Below are 22,461 nucleotides of genomic sequence, written 5' to 3'. Positions count from 1 at the left end.
ATTTTAGTGATAATTATACGTGTTAAGGGATTTTCATTTGACAATACTACCTTAGGTCTTTAATATAAAACCTTGTTTAATTTTTATTTTGGTCCTAAATATAAGACTCCAATTCATTTTGTCTTTAATATTTATACATTTTTTTTAAGATAGTCCTTCTAACAATAGTAGTTCTGGCTAATACACTTGATTAGTAAGAATATTTTAGAAAAATAATACCTATTTATTACAAACAATTAACTTAATTTCTTTTTTTAATCTTTTCAAATTAGTCAACTAGCTCCTATAATTAGGACCGGAGGTAGTAGTTATGATTAAAAATGATACTTTAGAAAAATCAACTCATATTTGTGACAAATAACTAAATTAATTAATTTTTTAATCTATTTAATTAACTAAATAGTTCTTATATTAAAAATTAAAATTTTCATAACAGCCAGGTTCAACCATTCATATTCATAAGCATCAGCAATACAATTCATATGACCAAAAAATGTGTACAATCTGTTTTACCGTCTATAAGCTCAACCAAATAAGGCATATATGATATGGGGTAAAAATTATCATTGCAAGGCTGTAATGTGTTTGAACCAAACGGATCTTAAGCACCAAAATAAAGTTATATTATGCGCGAGTTAAACATAATTTGGCGTGTGATAAATTTAATAAGGTCCATGGATGATTTCACTAATAGTCGTAATTTGGTCACTTTTTTTTTTTAAAAGTAATATTTTTATCATTTAAAATTATTAATTAACATGAAATTTTAAGTAATTGTAACAAGTACTATTAAGTCGTGAAAAAAAAAGATCTATTTTTTGCCAACAGCCCAAAAACATATATTATTAAGTTGAAAATAATATTCAGATTCAAAAATTAAAAAAAATGTGCAGAGGTGTTCTCTCAGAAAACTCCTGTACCAAGATGTATCCGCAGCTTTCATAATTTTTTTTTTATGAAATAGAAAGCTTACGAAATTTCTTGGCCTAAAAATATCTTTAAAGCCAAAGAAAATTAAGAAGGTGTTTGGATAACTCAATAAATATTTTTCAGAAGTACCTTTTCATAAATCGAAATAAATTCATTCACATATTTATTTCCTATACTAACAAAATATTTTTAAAATTTTAATTTTAATTTTACCCAGCACTTTATAGGATCCAAGAATTTTTACAAGCAGGCTGTAAGAAAGTTAGGGCGCCTCGAAAGCTGCAAGACAAACACAGTCTGAATATCCACGCGTTCAACGCAGACTCAAGACTCAAAAAGTGTTTCGACTCGCAACACGACGGCCATAGCGTAATCCCCCCAACATCGCTTTCTTCACACTTACTTTCTCAGCATTTTACAGGGAAAAACATCGGATTATTCCTGAACTCTTCCCTCACTCCTCTTTTATTTATTTAATCACTCTGTTAAGCGGTAGTTCATAAAGGCCTTCCTGCCTTGGGTCGGTGCTTCCGCCAGACCCAGAAGAATCGGGAAAATATCGAGTTCCATTAGCGAGCAAACAAGTTCCGGATCAAGGATTGTGAAATGGGTGAAACCGAGCACCACCATCCCCCGCAGCCAGTGCAGGCGCCTCCGCCTGGACCACCGCCGCCTAATTTTGCACTTTCGAGGGGGCCTACTTGGACACCCGCCGAACAACTCCTTCACCTTCACTACTGCATCCATTCCAATCCTTCCTGGCGTTAGTACCCCGCCCTTCTGATTATGCTCTTCTTCTTTTGTTCATTTTTCCTTAGGGAAGTTCTTTTATTTATGCCGAAAAGCTATAAAGGTCTTTGTGATGTTAATAGGAGCCGGATTTTTTTGAAAATAAAAATTAAAAATTGAAACTCAGCTCCATCTTTCTCTCTACGTTTGTCGCTGAAGCGGGAAGATGTGGCTTGTTCTGGATTTCTTTTTCATATTTAAATTTTCTCTAGTGGCTTCATTCCAGATGGCTTTTTGTTACCTTTTCTAGTCTGATTCTCTATAAAGTTCCCCCTTTTTACTTATTATTAGTGTGGATTGCGTCAATGAATCCAACTAATGTTAACTCTCAAGTGATTCGGTTTGTGTAAGATTTATATAAATTCTTTTCGATTTCTTTAATTGTTGCTTTCCCTAGCTTGCGCTATTTTCTCCTTAGCCCACTGGGCGACTTATAGGTTTCTGAATCCACCAACTATTTTGACAGCGGTGGCATGTCTACTGGGTTTTCAGCACTACATCGTGATGCTTGGAGCTACAGTTCTGATTGCAAGCACCTTAGTGCCTCAAATGGGTGGGGGCCATGTAAGTATGGGCCCCTGTCTTATTATAATTTCATACCATCATTACTTGCAAACAACCTTGGCTTTGATCTTCTTATAGCATACTAAAACAGTAGGTCTTCTTGAGCAGGGCGACAAAGCTCGCGTGATTCAAACCTTGTTATTGATGTCCGGAGTGAACACTTTACTTCAGACATGGTTTGGGTCAAGGCTTCCAGTAGTAATGGGTTCTTCAATAGCTTTTTTCATCCCTGTAATGTCCATCATAAATGATTACAATGACCGCAATCTCTCATCTGACCATGAGGTTCGTATGGTTGCCCCTTAATAAATTTTAGTGGTTGTGACATTGGAAACTTAATTATTCTCGCAATAACTAACGTTAGTGCTGAAGCCTTATATGATTATATGTAATTATGATGGTATTTGTAGAGGTTTAACAAGTCAATCAGGACAATTCAAGGCTCCCTGATTGTTTCTTCTTTCATCAACATCATCCTTGGGTATAGTAAGGTGTGGGGAAATTTAACAAGGTAAATTAATCTCAATCTTCTATATTAATTTGCTTTTTTTTTTTTTTTGGGGGGGGGGGGCTATACAGTTCGTTGTTAAAAGCAGTGAGAAACGTTGCAGCTTTACTTTATTCCTTGCTGTAATTCTTTGTGGTTTTTCTATGTCAACCAGATTCTTTAGCCCAATAGTCATTGTACCGGTGGTTTGTGTGGTAGGCCTTGGTTTGTTCATGAGGGGCTTCCCACTGGTAAATATCCTTTATGCACTTGCGAGTCTGAATACATTGTTGTTCATAATATAATATAAGATGAAAGGATAAAGAGTTATTAACTGTGCTACTTCTCCGCTTCAACACAGCTTGCAAATTGTGTGGAGATCGGATTACCCATGCTCATTCTACTGGTCATAATCCAGCAGGTTTATTATCTCTTATCTCACCTGAAATGTTCGGTTCTCACTCCCCTTTGGAACTGCAAATCTTTAGCTCATTCCCTCAAGGGTCTGGGGAGTTAGTTTTGACATTCAAGGGGTGGCTCTACCTTTTTTTGTGTAATTTTTGGACGACTTTTTGATGTACTGTGGTTGCTAGCCCCTTCATGATATAAAATGAAAATTTCAGACTTTTATCTTTGCTATGTGACAGCATTTGAGGCGCGTGATTCATCCCGCTGCACAGCATGTGCTTCAGAGGTTTGCTTTACTTATGTGCATTGGCATAATCTGGGCTTTTGCTGCTATCCTTACTGTTGCTGGTGCATACAACAATTCTAAAGAGCAGACCCAAACAAGTTGCCGCACAGATCGCTCCTACCTCATGTCATCTGCTCCTTGGTATATTCAGATAGTGATGCCTTTATTAACTTATTTTGAGTTTGAATGCTTTTCTGGAAATCTATAATCACTCATTTGTTTGCTTTTTAATTCCAGGATTAAAGTTCCATATCCATTTCAATGGGGTACCCCCATATTCAGCGCTAGTCATGTCTTTGGGATGATGGGAGCAGCACTTGTCACTTCTGCAGAGGTCTAGCAACTGCGACTTTTTTCTTTTTTTGTTTTTTTTTTGGGCATCCTTTTGAGAACTTTGACAGCTTCACTCTCTTGGAAGTGTTGATCATGTACATCCTACGAATTTTTCAAGCCAGTTTCATATAACTGATAATATGCTTGAGTTTCCTCTGTTGATGAAGTTTTAAATCCTTCAATACAGTCAACTGGGACTTTCTTTGCGGCAGCTAGGCTTTCTGGTGCTACACCCCCTCCTGCACATGTCCTCAGCCGAAGCATTGGGCTGCAGGTGAAGTACTAGTCATTAATCATTATGCTTCTTAATAATCAATTTAATTTGATTATTCTTTAGCTTCGCACAAGAATCTGGTATATTGAGACCAGTTATAATACTAGCTACTGACTATTATTTTTTGACCTCCTAAATACAGGGTTTGGGCATGTTGCTTGAAGGCATATTTGGTTCTATTGTTGGTACTACTGCATCCGTGTAAGCATAAATGTTCCCAGAATCACTTGTAACCCCACTGTAGCATGATTAATCAAAAGTTTTGGATGCCTTGGTTGTGACCTATAGTGATTGACTGACTCTGCTAAATATGTAGTGTTTATATTGGCGCTTCGTTTGTAGTTATATTAGTAGTAACGGTTTTTTAGAGGCTAAGAAAGATGTTCGTAATTGTCTAATTCTTCTTAATGAACATTTTTAAGTAGGCATATATTTTGTTATAAAAAAAAAGTAGGTATATATTTGATTATACTCTTTTGGAGCAATTTTCATGACTGCTGTTGCTATTTGAAAACTGAAATCTTAGATTTTGGCCCGAGCCTGTGCTTTACAAGATGGGGAGTATTATTAGTTTTGACCTAAACGAGAGTTCTCTTTTATTCATTATGCTAGCAAGTCTGACATTTTCGATTTTTTTCCCTGACTAACATGATTGGTATTATTTCAGGGAAAATGTTGGCCTACTCGGGTTAACACAAATAGGGAGCAGAAGAGTAGTACAGATCTCATGCGGTTTTATGATCTTCTTCTCTATTTTTGGTAATATATTTCACCTAGAACCAGATGAAAGTTCCTATTGTTTTATACATTTTTATGCGTGATCAAGTTACCATATATCTCTTTCAGGTAAATTTGGAGCCTTTTTTGCATCGATTCCCTTGCCGATATTTGCTGCTATATACTGTGTTTTATTAGGAATCGTAGGTAGGTATTGCTGTTATTATGTAAGTTGTCTGAATTTTGATTTCAAATAATAATAATGGGCGTGACAACATTGTTGCTTCTCTTTTTGCAGCTGCTGTTGGGATCTCATTTATGCAGTTTGCTAATAACAACTCCATGAGAAATCTCTATGTTTTGGGTTTATCTCTCTTTTTGGGGATCTCAATTCCGCAATATTTTCTTACCTACACAACTCAAGATGGTCGTGGTCCGGCCAGAACTAATGCTGGTTGGGTAAGTCACTTGCAAGGTTTCTTAGTTTTTGATTCCTTGTTCATGTTCCTTCTAGTAAGGGGGCATTCTTTTGCTATTTATTTGGTTTATTGGTTTCATAAGGTTATCAACGAAATAGTCTTTCTGATCTGATTGTGTTGCAACAGTTCAATGACATTTTGAACACCATATTCTCTTCCCCCCCAACTGTGGCAATAATCGTTGGAACACTTCTCGACAACACACTCGACGCAAAGCGGACTGCTAACGACAGAGGAGTTCCGTGGTGGGTGCCTTTCCAGGCCAGGAAGGGAGACTCAAGAAACGACGAATTTTACAGTTATCCTCTCAGGCTAAATGAATATACCTTCCAGATTCCGATGAACCGCATTTTGCATGCTCGTCGCTGACTCTTCTGTTTTCGGTAAATTTTTATGATCGTGTAAAATATATAGACAATTGCATAAATAGATTCATGTGACATGTAAATTTTCTTTTTTAAAATATGGGGTGCCCCTAGATGCAAAAGTTAAAAGAAGCAATGTGTTGAGGTCGAAACATGCGGCTGTGGCTGGTCGGGTTTTAGATCATGCTTGCGAGAATATTGGGCCATAAGAACCTGAAATGCTAATAACGAGATGTCTTCGATGAGTGTGTTGCTTAGCGTGTTGAATACTATCAGGTTTACAGGATGCTAAATGTGCAAACGACGTCACTATAGCCAGCTCGGCATGAATGTTCAGTTAAATAATGATATGCTCTGGTTTTTGGACTCCGTTGCGTGTCAATTTTGTTCTATGGCGCTAACAAAGAGGCATGCTGCAATTGGCGAGCTATATTCACGTTCGTATGATGATGCCTGTGTTTGGAAAACATGAAACAGTGTGTGCTTTTATTTTCATTAAGAAATTTAAGTAAACCCAGGTCAAGCCTAGCACGGTTGTTGAAGGAATATTCTTTCGGCAGGAGCGAGGATGAGAGCCGGGGGGTAGTATTAAAAGAAGGCATAAAAGGAATGGTCTTTTTGTTAATACAAGATCTAATTTAAGAATTGACGTTGATTCTATATGTAAAAATTATTTTATATGTTTATTAATTTTTTTTTCAAATTGATCATGTATCTTTTTTTATTACCTTCCTCGTTTATATATAAGAGCAAATTTATTCGATTTTTCATTTTAAAAAGGATTACTAATCCTTAACCTTTTGAGGACTGATTTTTCTCAATCTTTATGATGATATTTGTTTCAACAACAATTAAGTAAGAGAAAAGGGAAAGAAAGCAAGAAAAATATCAGAGTGTTTTAGAAAATATATCATCTTAGTTAATTTAATTAATATTTTTAATTTATTCAAATTAGTTAAAAGAATAAAATTTAAACAGTACCAAACAAAAGCATCGGCACACCGTGATGCCTGATAGGATTCGTCACCAATAAAAATCGAGGAGTGTCTCCGTCAACGAGGAAGAAAACCAGCAAGTGATGGAGACTCTCCTCTTATAGCAATTTTCCATCGTTAGGTCCACATATGTCCATTCTGCGCAAGCATCACGCCGTAGTTGGTGCTATTGGATGAAAATGAAGGGGAAAAAAATTATATACCTTTGCTGATCGATCGGTGACTGATTATCAGAATAATATAATTTAATTAAAATGTATAAAAATGTTTATATATAACTTGAAAAAAGAATAATATTGAAATAAAAAAGACATTAAACAAAATATTCATATATAAAATCACATATAACTTAATAAAAATGGTTAATAAAACACAAATATGATGAATTTTTTCCTTTTCTTAAACTCAAAATGATGTTACTTTAAACTCAATAATATATGTGTGATTTAATTTGATCAATTAATCCAAAACTTTTTATTCAATTGGTTAGGGAATTAGTTTACTAGTATAACCGATGGGGTTTTCATACTATGATCTATATATTTAAGCTACTTTCTTTCAATCAAATCAAAATATGTTGATGATATATACATATATATTTCCAATTAACTTTTTTTAATTAATATTTTGACCAACTTTTTTTAATTTGATTATTTTGATTTGATTGCACAGAAATACACCATGAAGGCACACCACGATGTTTAATTCCACGCAGTAAAATAAATTCGTCCCGAACAACGTGCAGAAAAGATTCCATTGGCTTGTTACCGCATAAGCCGCCAGAGGAACTGAAATCAAAAGGGATTTTGGTTACTGGATGCTTATCGATTTCAGTTCACGTGCGACTATTTCTCTGGGAGGGCAGGGGGCCAGAGTTCATCGTACAAGATCGGCGTTTACATTTATATTTATAATCAATGAATAGTTAAATACTAGCACACTGTACTCCAAAAGTAGAGAGGATGATAATAAATAGAAGGCATTGACCAAAAGGCCACATGGGCGACTGAGGAAGCTTCTCGGTAATTCCGAGAGCCCCAAGACTCTCCAGAGTGGCCCCTTCGTCGCTTTCGCTTTCCTCAGCTTCTCTCCTCTTACGCGTTTTCTTTCGACGAAAAGAGGAACCAGACAGGCCCTGCTAGTGGAGGCACGTAATTGGTCGCTTATGAGTCATCACGGCCAAGAGATTCCAAATTTTCCGTCCTAACCCTTGGAATTTTGGCAGAATAGAGCCGCCTTGCCTTTTTTCTTTTGAAAAAAAATTTATTACTTGTTATGTTTTATTTCTGCCATAATGTTGATGATTAGTTAAGTAGCATTATCTTCACAGAATTAACGACGCAATTAAAAAAAACCATTATCAACAGTCGGCATTTTGGTAAAGGAGGTTGTTGCGTCTTTTACTATTCTAACAACTTTTGACAGGTTCTGCTGCACTCGAAGTTGAGCCGGATGGGGCTCAATCTGGGTGCTTGAATTACTAAATGATTCTGCAGAACATGGCATTTAAAAGAAAGAAGAGTGAATACTGATGCAGACTTAACACAGCTGGCTATTGCTGGGACAAAGGTGGTAAATTTCTGGGCGAAGTCAATTTGCCATTTCAAAACTCGGCTATAGACAAATGACAAACATATACAAGGAACTAGCCATATCATGGCTTGAACATGAAACAAACAGAGGACTTCATTTTTCATTAAGCCAATCCAGGTCATAACACTGTTCTGATACTTGAACACAGACATCTGGCTTAGCCTTCTCCACATCTCTCCACATCCCCGACACCTCCTCATCACAAATCACAAGCCGCAGTGATTTCAATGAAGTTGCAGACTTTGGTAAATCCCTAATTGAAGAGCACTCCCTCATGTCTATCTTCTCCAAATTTACTAGTTTTCCTATCTCTACTGGAATCCGTCCAAGATTGACACACTGAGATATGTCTATGTACTTGAGCCTTCTAAGCTCGCCGATGCTGGGAGGAACTGCTTCCAGAGCCGGACAAGCATATAACCGCAGGATCTCCAGTGATCGTAGCTTTCCTAGCTCATCAGGTAGTTGGACTAAGTTGTGGCAGTTGGTGATACTTAGATTCTGAAGTAATCCCATCCTGCAAATGCTTGGGGAAAGCTCTGTTAAATTATCACAGTGATCAAGTGTGAGCTCTGAGAGGTTCGGGAAGACCTCAGACAAATCTGTCATTCCACCATCCACATTGTCATTTATCTTGCAGAGGACTACAAACAATTTGCGCAAGCTTGTCAAGGGAAGGTCTGAAAATTGAGGGATTGTAACTTTTTCAAGCCAGAGGCTCCTTAAGGAAGCCAGATTCTCAAAAACGTGAATATTGTGAATGGAAGCGTATGAAGCGCTATAATTTATCAATATCAATGCCCTCAAATTTGGCATTCTATCAATGAAGGGAGGTAAGAAGAATTCACTCGCGGAGAAGTTGATGATCAGCACTTCGGCCTTGGGAAATTCCATTCTTAACCAATCCGCTTCTTTCATTTCACCTGCAATAGTGAAATCCATTGCAAATACAATCAGAGTTTTTGTTGATTTTTTTCCTATTTGGGAGTGGGAATGATAGATGGATGGAGAAAAAAGATACCAGTGTGCATTGAAACAATCTGAGCCTCAAATGGTCGATCTTTATATCTGGACCATTCTTTAGGGACTCTGTTCTCTCTTTTTGGCATGACTAAGCGCCGGCGCTCATTAACGCTCTCACGAATGCTCAAATTAAGAGCTACGTCTCTCAATACATCGTGTTGAGTGACAAAGATCTCAAAGCAACTGCTATACATGCCTCCGGCACTGATACATTGAAATATCAAAAAAAGTTGTTACAATAAAGCAGATGATGAAACCAACATAATTAAAATGGGTTTCACTTATTTACCGTGCCTCTTGCACCAAGGTGAGAAGATTCTTGTTTGAGAGCTCAACGACAATGGCAAAAGCTTCGGTCTCATCAATATCGTGGATTTCAACCCACATATTGATGAGTACTTCTAGAGGAATCTTCTTGTCTTCTGGAAAAGAACACAGGTCCAGGAAGCATTCTTTTATTTTCGCCGGTAGATAATTGACGCTGATGGCCATTCTTTCAATCAGATTGATTTCATATGATTCTCCTATGCTTTGGCCTTGGGATAGCCTGTTTTTCACGCCTGCCCAAAACATCTCAGACTGATCTCGCAAGGAAGATCCAATGACTTTAAGGGCTAATGGAAGTCTTCCACACTCGGTCACTAGCTGGATTCAAGAACAGAAGATAAGTAACAAAATATTTTAAAGATCATTCCATGTAAAAAGATAGAGTTCATCAATACCTGCTTGACCAAATTCCCATTTGCAGCAAAAGGGATAGACTTCTGTCCAAAGGCATGGTGACAGAACAGAGACAGGGCATCCTCTTCGCTCAATAGTTCAACTTTGTAGCTCGCAGAAAAAATTGTCGGGAAGTTGAATCTTGAGACTACTAGGGATTTGCAACCAGGTATTCTACAGACAAGCTGGTCTAAAACAGAGAGCGACCACACATCATCCAGAACTATCAGATTTCGTGTTTCGGTTCTGCATTCAAATTGTGGCTTCCACTGTGGAATCACGTAATTAGGATTCAACCGTTCATTGCCCATAACAAATCCCCATATTTTGGCTCTCAGCTGCTCCACGTTTGGAGACTGTGACACTGTCAGGAACAAGATTCTCTCCTTGAAATGACCTGGGGGAAAAAAGTGACAGTTAAGCGATTATGGCCGCTTCCATAACAGATCATTTCAAAAGCAACAAGCCAATGATGATTTAGATCTAACATTATAAATTTCATAGCATGAACAAACGACGAAGAGATACCATTCAATACCAAACTATAATATATGACACCACCCTCAGACCTCGCAGGGTAAATATGATCAAATTCCCACCTTGTGTCCTTGTTAAAAGAAGATAAGGTAAATTTAAGACCAAAACAAGCTGTTATCTTCTTTTGGCTGCCCGAAAGTAGAGTACGAGAGTGACTCCGATGACACGGAGACTTCAAACACATAACGTAAACAGAATTGATATGCGAGGAGAGCATAGAAAGAACGGGTCATGGGAGTTAGAAGGAACTGGTGCTTACATCGAACATGGTCATCTCTGCAGATCTCCCTCGCCAGAGTAGTCTTGCCTGATCCTCCAATGCCCCAAATTCCTACAACGGGCAAATCCTGTCTTCCAACAACCAATTCCTTGACCTTCTTCTTCCCCAAGTCCAAACCAATTCTAAAGCTCCCAGAATTACCATCCAGTATCTCATCCTCTTCCATGCTCCTGACCGCCTGCTCCATCCACCCTCCACCCCCAACTCCAATCTTGATCGCTCCGAAGTACTGCTCCAGCCGGCGGTTGGACGCGTCCAACCTATCGAAGCGCTCGGCCATCTCGAAGCGGGTGTGGTGGACATCGGCCAAGATATGAGCCTGCATGGGACCTTTAAGGAACCTGGAGACGTTCTTCTCGAGCTTCTCCATCTTCTTAGCGAGCTGCAAGTTCTTGTAGACGTTCCAGCGGCTGGAGGAGAGAACCTTGTGGGAAAGCTCGACGCCAGAACGGAGCATCTCGGAGATGCGATCGAGCTGGGATTGGCGGACGGCGGAGAGCTCAACGCCGGAGTATTTGATTTCTTCGATGATGGGGAGCAGTTGCTTGATGTTGGTGTGGAGCTGGTCGGCACTTGATTTGCAGAGAAGTGACTTGCGAGATATGTCTATGAGCAGTTTCATGAGTTCTGTGGCGATTTCGCCCGCGAAGAAGTCCGTCACTGCCATTCTCTTCCAACGCCACTCCGACTTCTTGCCTTCTTCTGTCCCAAACCCCCTCCGGTTATCACCTCTCTTCTCCTTTTATGCCAATCCTGTTGCTATCTAATATTCTAATCTGAACCATCTGCTTCGCTCGAAACTGCAACACTTCCCTGTTTTACTTTAATTCTTCTCAGTGGATTGATCGAGTACGTTGTTTTAAAAAAAAATGATGAAAATTTTTTGCATGGTTTCGTGAAATTTCTTTGAAGAATATTTTTGGAAAAATCTACCTGGTTTACCGATGTAAACAGTGGACTTTGTTAGGCATGAAAGATGGCAAATAAGTGAAATAACTCGTTACGCTGTTCGGTTGTGGGGAATATAAATCGAAGATGTTGCGTAAAGAATCGTAAATAGCATAATTTTTCTCAGTAAAAATTACGATTAGCTCTTAAAAAAATTAATTACTTTAATATTTATTTTGTAGTAATTGTTTTCACATTCCTCAATAAAATCTAAATAAATGAATATCAAGTAGATAACTAGTTTGAGAATTTAGCTATTTATAATAAATAGAAGTTGATTTTTTTGAACTGTCATTTTTAATTATATGTATTGAAATTACTCATTATTGAGAACTTTCTTAACATGTATAATTAATGAGTTTATTTTGAGAGAGAAAATTATAGTAGTAAAATATCGAATTATGGGTATTGACTGTCCACGCAACACAAATTGATAAGTATAAAATATTTATCGTCATTTAATACTCAAACAACATATATAAATTTACAAGTAAAATAATAGTATTTATTATTGATGATTACAAATAATAAAAAATTTATGAATTTGGTCTTTACGCATATTTTTTTTCGAGAAGAAAGAAAGCAACGTCAATTCAATTAATTTGTATTAAATCCAAATGAAGATGATGATACTATAGAGGATGCAATTTTACCGCGGCTAATATGTTTTGTCTTGTAGATAGGCTCGCTCGTGTACTGCGGCTGAGGATGTTTTGTTACCTTCAACTCCTAAGTCCTGAAGCTTTCTCCCGGACCTGGGAGTGTGACTAAAAAAAAATTACAGCCAACAATCTTTAAACGGGAAACGTGAATACTCTAAGAGTCTGTTTGGTTAAACGGTAGGATCTCAAATAAGTCCGTTTAAATTTAAATAAGTGTTTATGAAACATGTTTAAGGTGTTTGGATAATTTTTATAAAATTTTGATGAATCGTGATTTTAACTTTCCACCACACTTTTAGGATAAGTAACAAGAAGTAGCTTATGCGTTTGAAAAACCCCGATGAATCTTCAGTAACTAAATTTTCTCTAATCTACCCCTCATTCTAATGGTAATTATTTTAATTTTTTTTAAATACAATATGAAACTGTTTTTCTAACATAAGTTCAAATAGTCATTGCAACCATGGCTATCCACAATTTTATTAGAAGGCATACTGAGACTGATTTTAAATTTAGTCAGTATGAAAATGAAAATATTCTCAAAGGTAATTATGATGATCATGTTGTTTCATATCCATCACTAAGTGCCAACGTAGTTTCCTCATCAGAAATGGATTGACTTCGAGACTCAATTTGAGATCAAATTCTGCAATACAGGGAAAATAATTAACTGTCATTTTTATTAATTAGTTTTGTTGTTCAAATTTATTTCTTAGTTATAATTTTGACTGAACATTCAATATCCTTATTGATGTTACTAAAATTGCTAATCAATTTTTTTTTTTTATATTTTCATTCATCTCTTATTTATATGGGGTCTTTTATTTAATATTTGCACTACACATAAATTTTGTACGTGATTTTAAATAATAATTTTAAAAGAAAAATAATATTTAAATATTCATGTCATTTATTAAACTATATTTAATAAAATTTATTATTAAATATAATAATTATGAAAACGTAAACAACTTTATTAACTTCATGTCTTTTTTAGTAATTATACACCCATAAGTGATTTTAATAAACAAAAACCAAACATAATCACAATTCTTAAAATCACTTATAAAAAAAAATCCAAACAGAAATAACGATTAACTAGTATCACTTATAAAATTTACGATTATCTAAAATCACAGTTGTTCACCGCTAATCTAAATGGGCACTAAGAATTTTGTTTGGCTTTGATTTCCAGAAAAAATAATTATTTATTAATTAATTTTATGAACAGACTCATCATTATAAATTTTAAGTTTTTTAAAATTTTACGTCTCAATATCCTGTTTGTTAATCTGTTGGTGTCAAACCATTAACGTTGAAACTAATGATTATAATTAGAAATTCGTACGGCGACGCATAGTTGTGGCGGATAAGTCGCTAATGGGATTACGATTTTTCACCAATTTGAGGGCGCACGCCCAATTGTAGCAGGTGAAAACCCACTTGGGCGGTAAAAAGCCTTTATTCCAAACAACAGACAAGAAACATACCAGCGAAGGGCTGCATAACAGAACAAGGGGAGGAGCAGAGCTGACCATCTAAAAATACATCAGAAAGGAGTTAAAGTTCGCAGAGATTGAATTATTAAATTGGGATTTTATCCGGCGATTTGTTATTTAATTCGAAGAAATCCCCAGGATGATTATGCTGATTAGTAATTCCAGAGGTACGGATGGAACCAATTGTTTACGGTAGGGTTGAGGCCTCTCACCCAGTGACTTGAGTCGGAGCAGCGGATAAATATGATTGAGTGACTAAAGGAGCAGGCAAGACATTAAACATTAAACATTGAAGCATAAAAAATGGGAGAAAATAATGGTAGGAGCATCACTGTATATCTACGTTATCTTGGGAGCTTGGGCGAGGTCAAGGCCGAGGGTGTTGACTCTTGGAATGACCAGTTTACCCCGCCAGCCATGGAATAATACGAAAAGAAAAATAATAATAATAATATTATTATTATTATGATGGAGACGAATGAGAATGACAAGATGACGATGGTCCCACTTAGTTAGAAATGAGGGGCGGTGTTGGTGGCAGACAGATGCGATGCACATTCGCACATGCACTGCTCTTGACCTAAACCAGTCATGGTCTGCGCATCAAAAATTAGGAATTCACATTTCACAGCACAAGCAAAGCTGATAACGTAAATCATAATCGAAAGGGACAAGGCCCCGAGCCTGAGTGTGCCTTTTGTTTCATTAAACGAAGCTGGCACGTATTTGACTCCACTTTCCCCTTTCCATCATTTTAGGCCGCTGTCGTTTTTTCACTTGTTAACTTTCACAGCATCACTCCCCCAGGTATTAAAAAAATAAATCTTAATTTACCGTATATGATTGCCGTCTAACTCTAGCCAATGCTTTTCCGGCAACCCTAAAGACTCTTTCTCCGTCACTATTGAGTAGAATCAACTCAAGGGCCAAATAAAGTACGAGTGAGATGGTAGTAGAGATTTTAAGTAGAATTACAAAGCACAGTATTACTAACAAACTATTTATTGAACTGATAAGCGGTGTCATTTTTATAAGGAAGAAAATACAAGTTTGAATCTTGAAAAAAAAATTTGTTAGAAGAGTTTTAACTTTAGCACTCCTAATTTGATAAAGATTAGTCTCAACCTCAAAGTAATCTGAGGATACTCTGAGTGATAAAAAAAAACGCATTAGTGTTGGGGATGGTAATTAGCTCGCTTTGTTGTGAGGGTGACGCTGGGCTCCAACGCTAGTCTTAGTCTCCTTAATAATTAGCGGGCCCAGTGTTCGCTGAGCTAGGCCCGTTGGCCTCAAACATTTATGGGCAAGGAAACTTGCTATTTCGACTTGTTGCCACCTACACACACACTGACGCGCGCACACACATTTTCGACAGTGTCGTTTTTAGAAACATCACTCTTTCCTTGACGAAAGTTTGATTTTCCTTCCCTTTTTTTTTTTTGGGTTAATGCACAGATAAATTTTCAATTTAATAATCCATCCAATCCCAAACATCTATGTAAGGGATTTACTTTTAAAAAAAAGATAAATACACAATTTTTAATGAAAGATAAAGGTAATTTTTTTTTCTTGCTCGTGTGTATCATATTAAAAACAATTATATTTCAAGCATAATATGGCACTTACTGTGAGATGTATTCCAGCAAAATTCTCAGCAGACCCTTTTTTTTGGGGGGAGGTTTGACGGAAAGCACACACAATATGATAAAAGATTTCTATGGCCAAAAAAATGTCACTCCTTGAGTCCTCGTCCCTCTTCAACACATGACCTGTGAAATTCGTCTTGATTCTAGATGTAGATTTTATTTTTTATATGATTTTTTAAAATTATTAATACTCTTCTGATAATAATTAAGTATGAGAAAGATGAAAGGTATTAAAAAAAGATAATTAAAGATTTAGATTAGTGATAGGCGGCATAACCCGAGAGATGCGGCCGTTAACTTCCTCCCGCCCCGCGTTCCCCCTCGCGGCGTCACCAACTCACTGTGTTATATTTGTAGAACCTGAGTCTAAAGAAGCAGCAGGGTCAACCTACTAATGACCTCCTTTGTCAACCCGGTGACATATTCTCTCTCTATCCTTCTGTAATAATCACTTAATTAGTACTGATTCATGTAATAATCACGCAGCAAGGGTCTTCGTTTCAAGTTGGTGGCCCCGGGGCCTTCCTCTTCCTCCTCCTCCTACCTCCGTGGGTCACGTATTATTTATATTGACATTAATGTGAAACGCCGGGTCGTGTTTCTGACTCCAAGCCGTCCAAGGAAACCCCTCGCTGATGAGATAAGGTGTGGAGTTAGGCTTTGAGATGCGATTGTCAAGACTCGGCTCCTCAAGCAAAACCCCTCAAAAGTCATTACTGTTGACTATAAAATATTCAATTATTCAAGACACGGCCATGTTGAATTGGAAATTATAGACGCTTACCAGTTGGCCAAGAAATAGCTGAGGTGTTTCCCTTCCGGTCCTGCCTCTCCCTGCCATGGCCTCGACCTGGCAATCTCTTGCTTTTGCTTCCGCTTTTCTATGACGACTTCCACCATTCATGCCAGTTCCCAACTTCATCAAATGCCTTTGTCTCGCAAATCATCATCTTCTCCCTCTCCTATACCCTCCCCGTCTTCATCTATTTCTCCTTTAGCCCTTAAACAGACTGACGTCGATGCCGCTGCCAATGCCGCTAGTCTCGTTCAAAGCACGGAGCAATCAACTCCCCACCACCGCCGCCTTACTCGAGCCAGGAGGCTTCGCCACCTCACCGACCATGATGTTGGCTTGCACCTCACCGACGATTCTTCGCTCATGGCTTCCCCTCCTTCCTCCCGCAAGTCTCGCTCGTCGGGTGGTTGTGAACACTGGTCCTCCTCCGCTGTGCCTCAACCCCTGCCGCTTCCCGAATCACCGTTGACTCGCCGACCGGAGTCTGCCGGTCCTAATCCCGGACAGCTCCACCTTGGGTCTCCTTCCGTAGACCATTCGGGATTTGCTTTCGGGAGGTAACAATCACTCATAGTTATTATCTTGCACGGCTCTCCTAGATGATCATTAATTCTTCTTCAATGCGTAGAGTTCTCCTGGACGATCATCTAATTCTTCTTCTATACCTCGAGTGAGTTATGCGCGAAGAAGGTGAAATTTGCGTACGAACTAGGAAGTAGACACGGATATCTGAAACTTGAAAGTAAACAGATTGGCTTTGTCTGGTTACTCTGATCAAATTTCTGAGCCACTTATTTTATGAAACTAAATTTTTCAACATTTACTTGGTTTAATTTTAAGCGAAGATAATATTACTGTGTACCATCTGTACAATGTTCTACTTCTTATCATTCGCGATCAATGGGATTAACTTCTAGTTCTGCATGGATTGATGCATTAATTAGTCAACATGCTGATTCTTTGCGGTACATTTTCTTTCCTTTCAATTCAAAATCACCAGGAAGACGGTGGATCACGATGCATTCAAAAACATGAAGCGTTGGAGCACTATGGATAGACCTTGTGATCCAACCACTGCAAACGCAAAGTTTAATTTAAGAGTAAACATCCCAGTTGCACCTTTTTTGACAGGTACTTTCTCCACTCCTGTTGCATTTCAAATTGTTGAACATGGAAGATCATTTTCCTTCTCATGTTGCTGCTAACGCAGGTCATAGTTCGTGTCGAGATAGAGCAATCTCTCATGATACTGACTCTGAAAGTATATATGACTCAAGATTGTGTGTGGCCGCAAAGAGTGCCCCAACAAGTGTTTTTTCCAGTCCTGTTGCTAGTCCACGGAGATCAAGCAATGTTGATTTCACTGATCATTTCTTTAGTACTCAAGAATTTCATGACAACGCTGTTGGCCATCCTTCAAAAGTGTCACCACACTTGAATGTTCAAAGTCCAGATCACTCTTCTCTCCGTAGCCCAGGGCGCCATAGCCCTTTCCTCAATCTCAAAATCCAAGATGGACCTCAGCATAGATTTCATTCCAGGGCGTGGCTAGAAAATAACCATGTTGACGCACACCCATTGCCTCTCCCTCTTCCTCCGGGATCCTCACCACCGGCACAATCATCTGTGCAGTGTCAATCAAGTGCCACGCATCACTCATTTGAAAGCCAATTTTTGGTGAAAGGTCAATGGCAGAAAGTAAAACTTATTGGACGGGGCACTTTTGGGAGTGTTTATCATGCAACAAACCTGTATGTGATTTGTTCGATTATCATGTTTGCTATTGTCTACTAATTGGTTCTCATTTGCTTTAGATTAAATTTTTGTTTACTCATGTGTTTTCTCATTCACCTAAAAGAGAGACCGGTGCTTCATGTGCAATGAAGGAGGTGGATCTCATTCCAGATGACCCTAACTCTGCCAACTGTATAAAGCAACTAGAGCAGGTTATTCTCCACATCTTCTAATTTACTTTGTACAGAAACATGACTCCTCTTACCGGAGAAAATAATTATGACACAACTTTAGTTGTTCTGGCTGCCAATCGACATCTATTGAAATCAACAATCATATTGAATATCAACTATTCCCAGAGCTTAAGTGTTACTAAACTCCTCCTCATCTGAAACACAGACCTATATTACTTTGTGTTGATATTTAATTTATTTAGCTTTAGCCCAGAATTTGTTTTCTAAGTAGTGTAGGAGCTAAATAATTGCAATCAATTGCGCTGTTGATAGAGTTTATGTGGAAGTTTGAATTCTTTTAATTTTTTGCTTCTCTGTGCCATAAAATCTTTAGCACTTCCCCACAGGAAGGTATTTAAGCCGCCGGTTTATTTCTTTTTGTTTCAGGAAGTCAAGATTCTTCGTCAACTACACCATCCAAATATTGTGCAGTATTATGGCAGTGAAATAGTGGGTTATTGATTGGATTTTTTTTTTCACATATACTAATATAGCCTTATTAAAGCTTGAGGGCCTTTGCGATTGGAATTAGATGTAATTTTTTTAATAACTTTTTGTTTACAGGTTGGTGATCACTTGTGCATATATATGGAGTATGTTCATCCAGGGTCGGTTGATAAATTTGTTCGGGCGAATGGTGAAGCGATGACAGAGTCTGTAGTTCGCAATTTCACACGGCATATTCTCTCAGGGCTGGCATACTTGCATAGCACCAAAACTATCCACAGGTGACTGTAATGCTTGATGGAAGGAATTAGCATACTTGATTTAAACTCTGTAAATGGTCACCAATTTGTTCCTGAGATCTATTATTTGACACAAGGAACTCGCTAATTCTGGGGGAAACAGTAAAATCTAACTCTGAACTATATCATGTGTTTGTGGAATGATTATACACTTCCATAAAAAAATCTAACTCTTTAAGAATCTATCACACACACACTATGTGGAATTCGTTCTCTTGTTTAGTGTGGCCAGTTTCCTGGAAAAGGGCACTCTTCTGTTTGGATTTCTCAACAATAAGAGTTTATTTGGCTTTTCTGTATTTTGCTGATGTTAATAGAATGTATGGTTTTTCTCCTTAGGGACATCAAAGGAGCAAACTTACTTGTTGATGCATCAGGCACTGTCAAGCTTGCTGATTTTGGCATGGCAAAAGTTGTGAGTGTTCTAGACTTCTGAACTCATTTTAACAATGTGCTCACGTGCACACATGCAGTTGTTAGATGGGCAGATAGATGGTTTGTCAACAACAACAACGACGACAAAGCCTTATTCCACTAGGAGGGTCAGCTACATGGATTGTATGATGCCATTAAGTTCTATCCAAAGCCAAATCTTTGGATATATTATTAATTAAAAGATCTTGTTCAATAATTTCATTAAGTGTTCTCTTTGACCTTCCTCTACTTATTTTTGGAGGACTCCATACTGTTTTATCAACTCTTTTCACCAACACATCCAAAGGCTTTCTGTGCACAGGACCAAACCATCTCAAACGGTCTTATACCATTTTTTCATCAATAGCAGCCACCCCAACTTTTTTGCGTATATGTTCATTTCAAATCCTATCTCTTCTTATATGACCACATATCCATCTCAGCATTTTCATCTCAGCTACTGCCACTTTATGTTCATGTTATCCCTTTAAAGCCAAACACTCACTACCATGTAGTATTGCTGATCTTAGCGATAAAACTTTCCTTTGATAGATGGTCTGACAATCTAGAAATAATCTTTTAACCTGCAGGTGTTGATTTTTCTTTATTAACTGTTTATATTAGATTCTTATTGAAGCAGCATCCTCTTTTTTTCTTTTTGTGTCTTTCCCGCTGTCTTTATATCTGATTAATTTGCTCTTTCCAGCTAACAGGGAAATCATATGACCTTTCTTTAAAGGGCAGTCCATACTGGATGGCTCCTGAGGTATTTGATTGCTTGTATCATCTAGATTTCGTTTTAAATGGTTGAGGCATGTCCTTACCTACCCTGGTTTGTCCGTCAAAGGTCATGAGGGCTGCCATGAAGAAAGATGACAATCCTGATCTTGTCTATGCTGTTGATATCTGGAGCTTAGGTTGCACTATCATAGAGATGCTGACAGGAAAACCTCCCTGGAGTGACTTTGAAGGGGTGAGTACCTTAGCACCTAATTCTTGTTCAATTCACCTGTAATAAAGTCTAGTGTATATTTGTTTTGTAGGTTTACTAGAATAGTGATAAATTTGATCATATCTATAACCGTATGGAAGAGTTTGTAATATTTATTACAAGGAGGATTTTTTTGGTGACTTTTACTATCAGTACTGCCCTTCCCTTGTTGGGCAAATATGTGAAACAAGTATCATGTGCGAGTCAGTCATCCTTTTGAACTCATATTGGTATAGCTTGAAGCAATTATTCTTGTCGACTAAAGACTAAAGAGGGCAATATTTATGCTATATATTTAATTTTTGCTTGCTTGTGGAATTAAAGTTGCATTAAGCTGACTAGAATCATAGGTCAAAAACAATTCTTGCTGAGCAGTGATTTTTATTCTCTCTCAATGATCTGCACCTTCTAGGTCAATTGAATTTATTCTATTATCATAAAAGGTAAAGTGTCCCGTTGAGCGGTCGTTCTTTGTTCAAACCATTTAGTAGATTTGGCATCCTCTTATGACTTACAGACTTAGAAGCAATTTGAATGCCCTTTTGATATTCGGATTCTAGTAGTCTATTTATTTGCATCTTGTTTACCTGTTGATTTAATAACCTAGCTGTGTTATGTACGTCAGCCTCAAGCCATGTTCAAGGTGCTGCACAATTCACCACCGATACCAGAAACATTATCTTCAGCAGGAAAGGATTTTCTTCAGAAATGTTTTGAAAGGGATCCAGCAAATCGACCATGTGCAGCAAAGCTTCTTGAGCACGCTTTTGTACAAAATTTGCATGACCAAGATGCTCTAGCTCGCCCACAATTATATCCCAGAGAAGACCCTGAAGTAAGTGCTAATTATACTCGCATTACTTCATAGTGGACCATGGATAAGGCTCATGGTGGTCATAATGAATTATATCCCACGCTTTCTTGGGATGAACACAAAAAAGAGGAAGAAAAAGATGTGGCATGTGCGGTTCCTCCCGGCGGAAGACATGACTAGCTGACATGTCGTCAAATTGTTTGTTCTTTGTAGGATAATTCACGCAGTCCCAAAGACCCTACTGCACATAAACGTGATGTAATTCGGGCCTCCATCGGCGCACGCTTCTTGAACAAAATCCAGAAGTTAATCGGGTAAAATATTTTGTCTCTATTATCGATCATATGGTTCGAGGTGCTTGATTGGGGTTCATTCTCTTCCTGTTCTGATTTTGACAGTGATTCTTCCCAACAATATACTGCTGAGGATTCTAAATATTCTACATCTCATCACCCTCCTTACTCTCTGCCAGAAGTTAAAATTCCTCAGTCGCCCTTGAAACCGGCTGCCCTCAATTACGTGTCTGCTTCAAAAGCCAGCAACACGTCCCTTCCTGTAATGAGATTCATAACGCACCTTTGAAGGGGAGATTCTTCCTTGCTGATTCCCAAGTGTCTTCGGAAGCTTATTTACCTTCACTGGAGGCTGGGATTTGCAAGCCGCCCGTTCATAGCTGCAAATATATCAATCTCAAGGGGCAATGGAAAGCGAAAAATTCACATTTACTTGTGCCAATAAAAAAATTTGTACATAGTGAGGCGCCGTTAGTTATACCAGCTCTGACGACAATTTGACGTGTAATTATTAATTATTTTTAGGCTAAATTATTATTTTATTTCTTCTAGTTTCCTGCCAACTTAACATCATTACCTATACTTGCGTTCGTTTTTACTTGTATCTTCGTAGTATATGTAACTGTAATATATTTTCCCCCAGTAACTGTAGTCTATTGAAACTCTGTATAAATTGCATTTAACACGAAGGTTATCAGCCATTCTACGTAATACTCCGAATTGCACTTATATCACTACATGCTCTTATACTTTACCTTTCCGTCATTTTATGTGTGCGCACGTAACATCAGTTGAGTCGGTGAAAGGGATCGAATTTATTTTAAATAATAAGATCAGATAAGTGTGTTCATATTTCATAACTTTAATAAAATTTTTAATTCTAAGGCTGATTTTTGAAATCGCTA

General features: G+C 37.7%; 3 protein-coding genes across 5 annotated transcripts; 2 read left to right on the top strand and 1 right to left on the bottom strand.

Moving 5' to 3' along the window:
- The first annotated feature begins 1,383 nt into the window (after positions 1-1,383).
- On the top strand, positions 1,384-5,999 carry LOC114716755 (nucleobase-ascorbate transporter 3). 2 transcript variants are annotated; one of them, XM_028901808.1, is made up of 15 exons: positions 1,386-1,476; positions 1,508-1,693; positions 2,186-2,283; positions 2,392-2,568; positions 2,694-2,794; positions 2,946-3,021; positions 3,132-3,191; positions 3,418-3,605; positions 3,702-3,798; positions 3,985-4,071; positions 4,214-4,272; positions 4,739-4,830; positions 4,918-4,995; positions 5,087-5,247; positions 5,394-5,999. In XM_028901808.1, the coding sequence occupies exons 2-15, from the start codon at positions 1,537-1,539 to the stop codon at positions 5,634-5,636; spliced, it is 1,674 nt and encodes a 557-aa protein (XP_028757641.1). In that variant the 5' UTR covers positions 1,386-1,476; positions 1,508-1,536; the 3' UTR covers positions 5,637-5,999. The 2 variants fall into 2 exon arrangements, with proteins under 2 accessions (XP_028757640.1, XP_028757641.1); XM_028901807.1 differs by having other exon boundaries at positions 1,384-1,693.
- A 2,074-nt stretch (positions 6,000-8,073) lies between these two features.
- LOC114716724 (probable disease resistance protein At4g33300) lies at positions 8,074-11,653 on the bottom strand. Its single transcript, XM_028901770.1, has 5 exons — positions 10,760-11,653; positions 9,966-10,360; positions 9,533-9,888; positions 9,242-9,447; positions 8,074-9,143 (listed from the first exon to the last, which is right to left on the bottom strand). The coding sequence occupies exons 1-5, from the start codon at positions 11,445-11,447 to the stop codon at positions 8,314-8,316; spliced, it is 2,475 nt and encodes an 824-aa protein (XP_028757603.1). The 5' UTR covers positions 11,448-11,653; the 3' UTR covers positions 8,074-8,313.
- Positions 11,654-16,154: 4,501 nt separating this feature from the next.
- On the top strand, positions 16,155-22,267 carry LOC114716725 (mitogen-activated protein kinase kinase kinase 5). 2 transcript variants are annotated; one of them, XM_028901772.1, is made up of 12 exons: positions 16,155-16,888; positions 17,332-17,462; positions 17,542-18,082; positions 18,190-18,277; positions 18,686-18,748; positions 18,863-19,026; positions 19,384-19,459; positions 20,165-20,224; positions 20,306-20,431; positions 21,075-21,284; positions 21,477-21,577; positions 21,736-21,822. In XM_028901772.1, exons 1-12 carry the CDS (start codon positions 16,419-16,421, stop codon positions 21,740-21,742), a joined length of 2,037 nt encoding a protein of 678 aa, XP_028757605.1. In that variant the 5' UTR covers positions 16,155-16,418; the 3' UTR covers positions 21,743-21,822. The 2 variants fall into 2 exon arrangements, with proteins under 2 accessions (XP_028757605.1, XP_028757604.1); XM_028901771.1 differs by having other exon boundaries at positions 16,158-16,888; positions 21,662-22,267.
- The last annotated feature ends 194 nt before the right edge of the window (positions 22,268-22,461 follow it).

This window comes from Neltuma alba, unplaced genomic scaffold (genome assembly GCF_004799145.2).
Source record: "Neltuma alba isolate B1F8T4 unplaced genomic scaffold, ASM479914v2 tig00011687_pilon, whole genome shotgun sequence".
NCBI lineage: Eukaryota > Viridiplantae > Streptophyta > Magnoliopsida > Fabales > Fabaceae > Neltuma > Neltuma alba.
Note: the sequence above shows the minus strand (reverse complement) of the source record. Positions and strands in the feature narration are given on the sequence as shown.

Excerpts from the sequence above, each read along its gene's own strand:
- LOC114716755 (XM_028901807.1), top strand. The coding sequence starts at position 1,537 with ATGGGTGAAACCGAGCACCACCATCCCCCGCAGCCAGTGCAGGCGCCT. Across the intron at positions 2,795-2,945 it reads GTGTGGGGAAATTTAACAAG|ATTCTTTAGCCCAATAGTCA; the intron begins GTAAATTAATCT and ends TATGTCAACCAG. Across the intron at positions 4,831-4,917 it reads GATCTTCTTCTCTATTTTTG|GTAAATTTGGAGCCTTTTTT; the intron begins GTAATATATTTC and ends TATCTCTTTCAG.
- LOC114716724 (XM_028901770.1), bottom strand. The coding sequence starts at position 11,447 with ATGGCAGTGACGGACTTCTTCGCGGGCGAAATCGCCACAGAACTCATG. Across the intron at positions 9,889-9,965 it reads ATGGGAATTTGGTCAAGCAG|CTAGTGACCGAGTGTGGAAG; the intron begins GTATTGATGAAC and ends TCTTGAATCCAG. Across the intron at positions 9,448-9,532 it reads ACCTTGGTGCAAGAGGCACG|TGCCGGAGGCATGTATAGCA; the intron begins GTAAATAAGTGA and ends TCAATGTATCAG.
- LOC114716725 (XM_028901771.1), top strand. The coding sequence starts at position 16,419 with ATGACGACTTCCACCATTCATGCCAGTTCCCAACTTCATCAAATGCCT. Across the intron at positions 17,463-17,541 it reads AGTTGCACCTTTTTTGACAG|GTCATAGTTCGTGTCGAGAT; the intron begins GTACTTTCTCCA and ends CTGCTAACGCAG. Across the intron at positions 19,460-20,164 it reads ATTTTGGCATGGCAAAAGTT|CTAACAGGGAAATCATATGA; the intron begins GTGAGTGTTCTA and ends TGCTCTTTCCAG.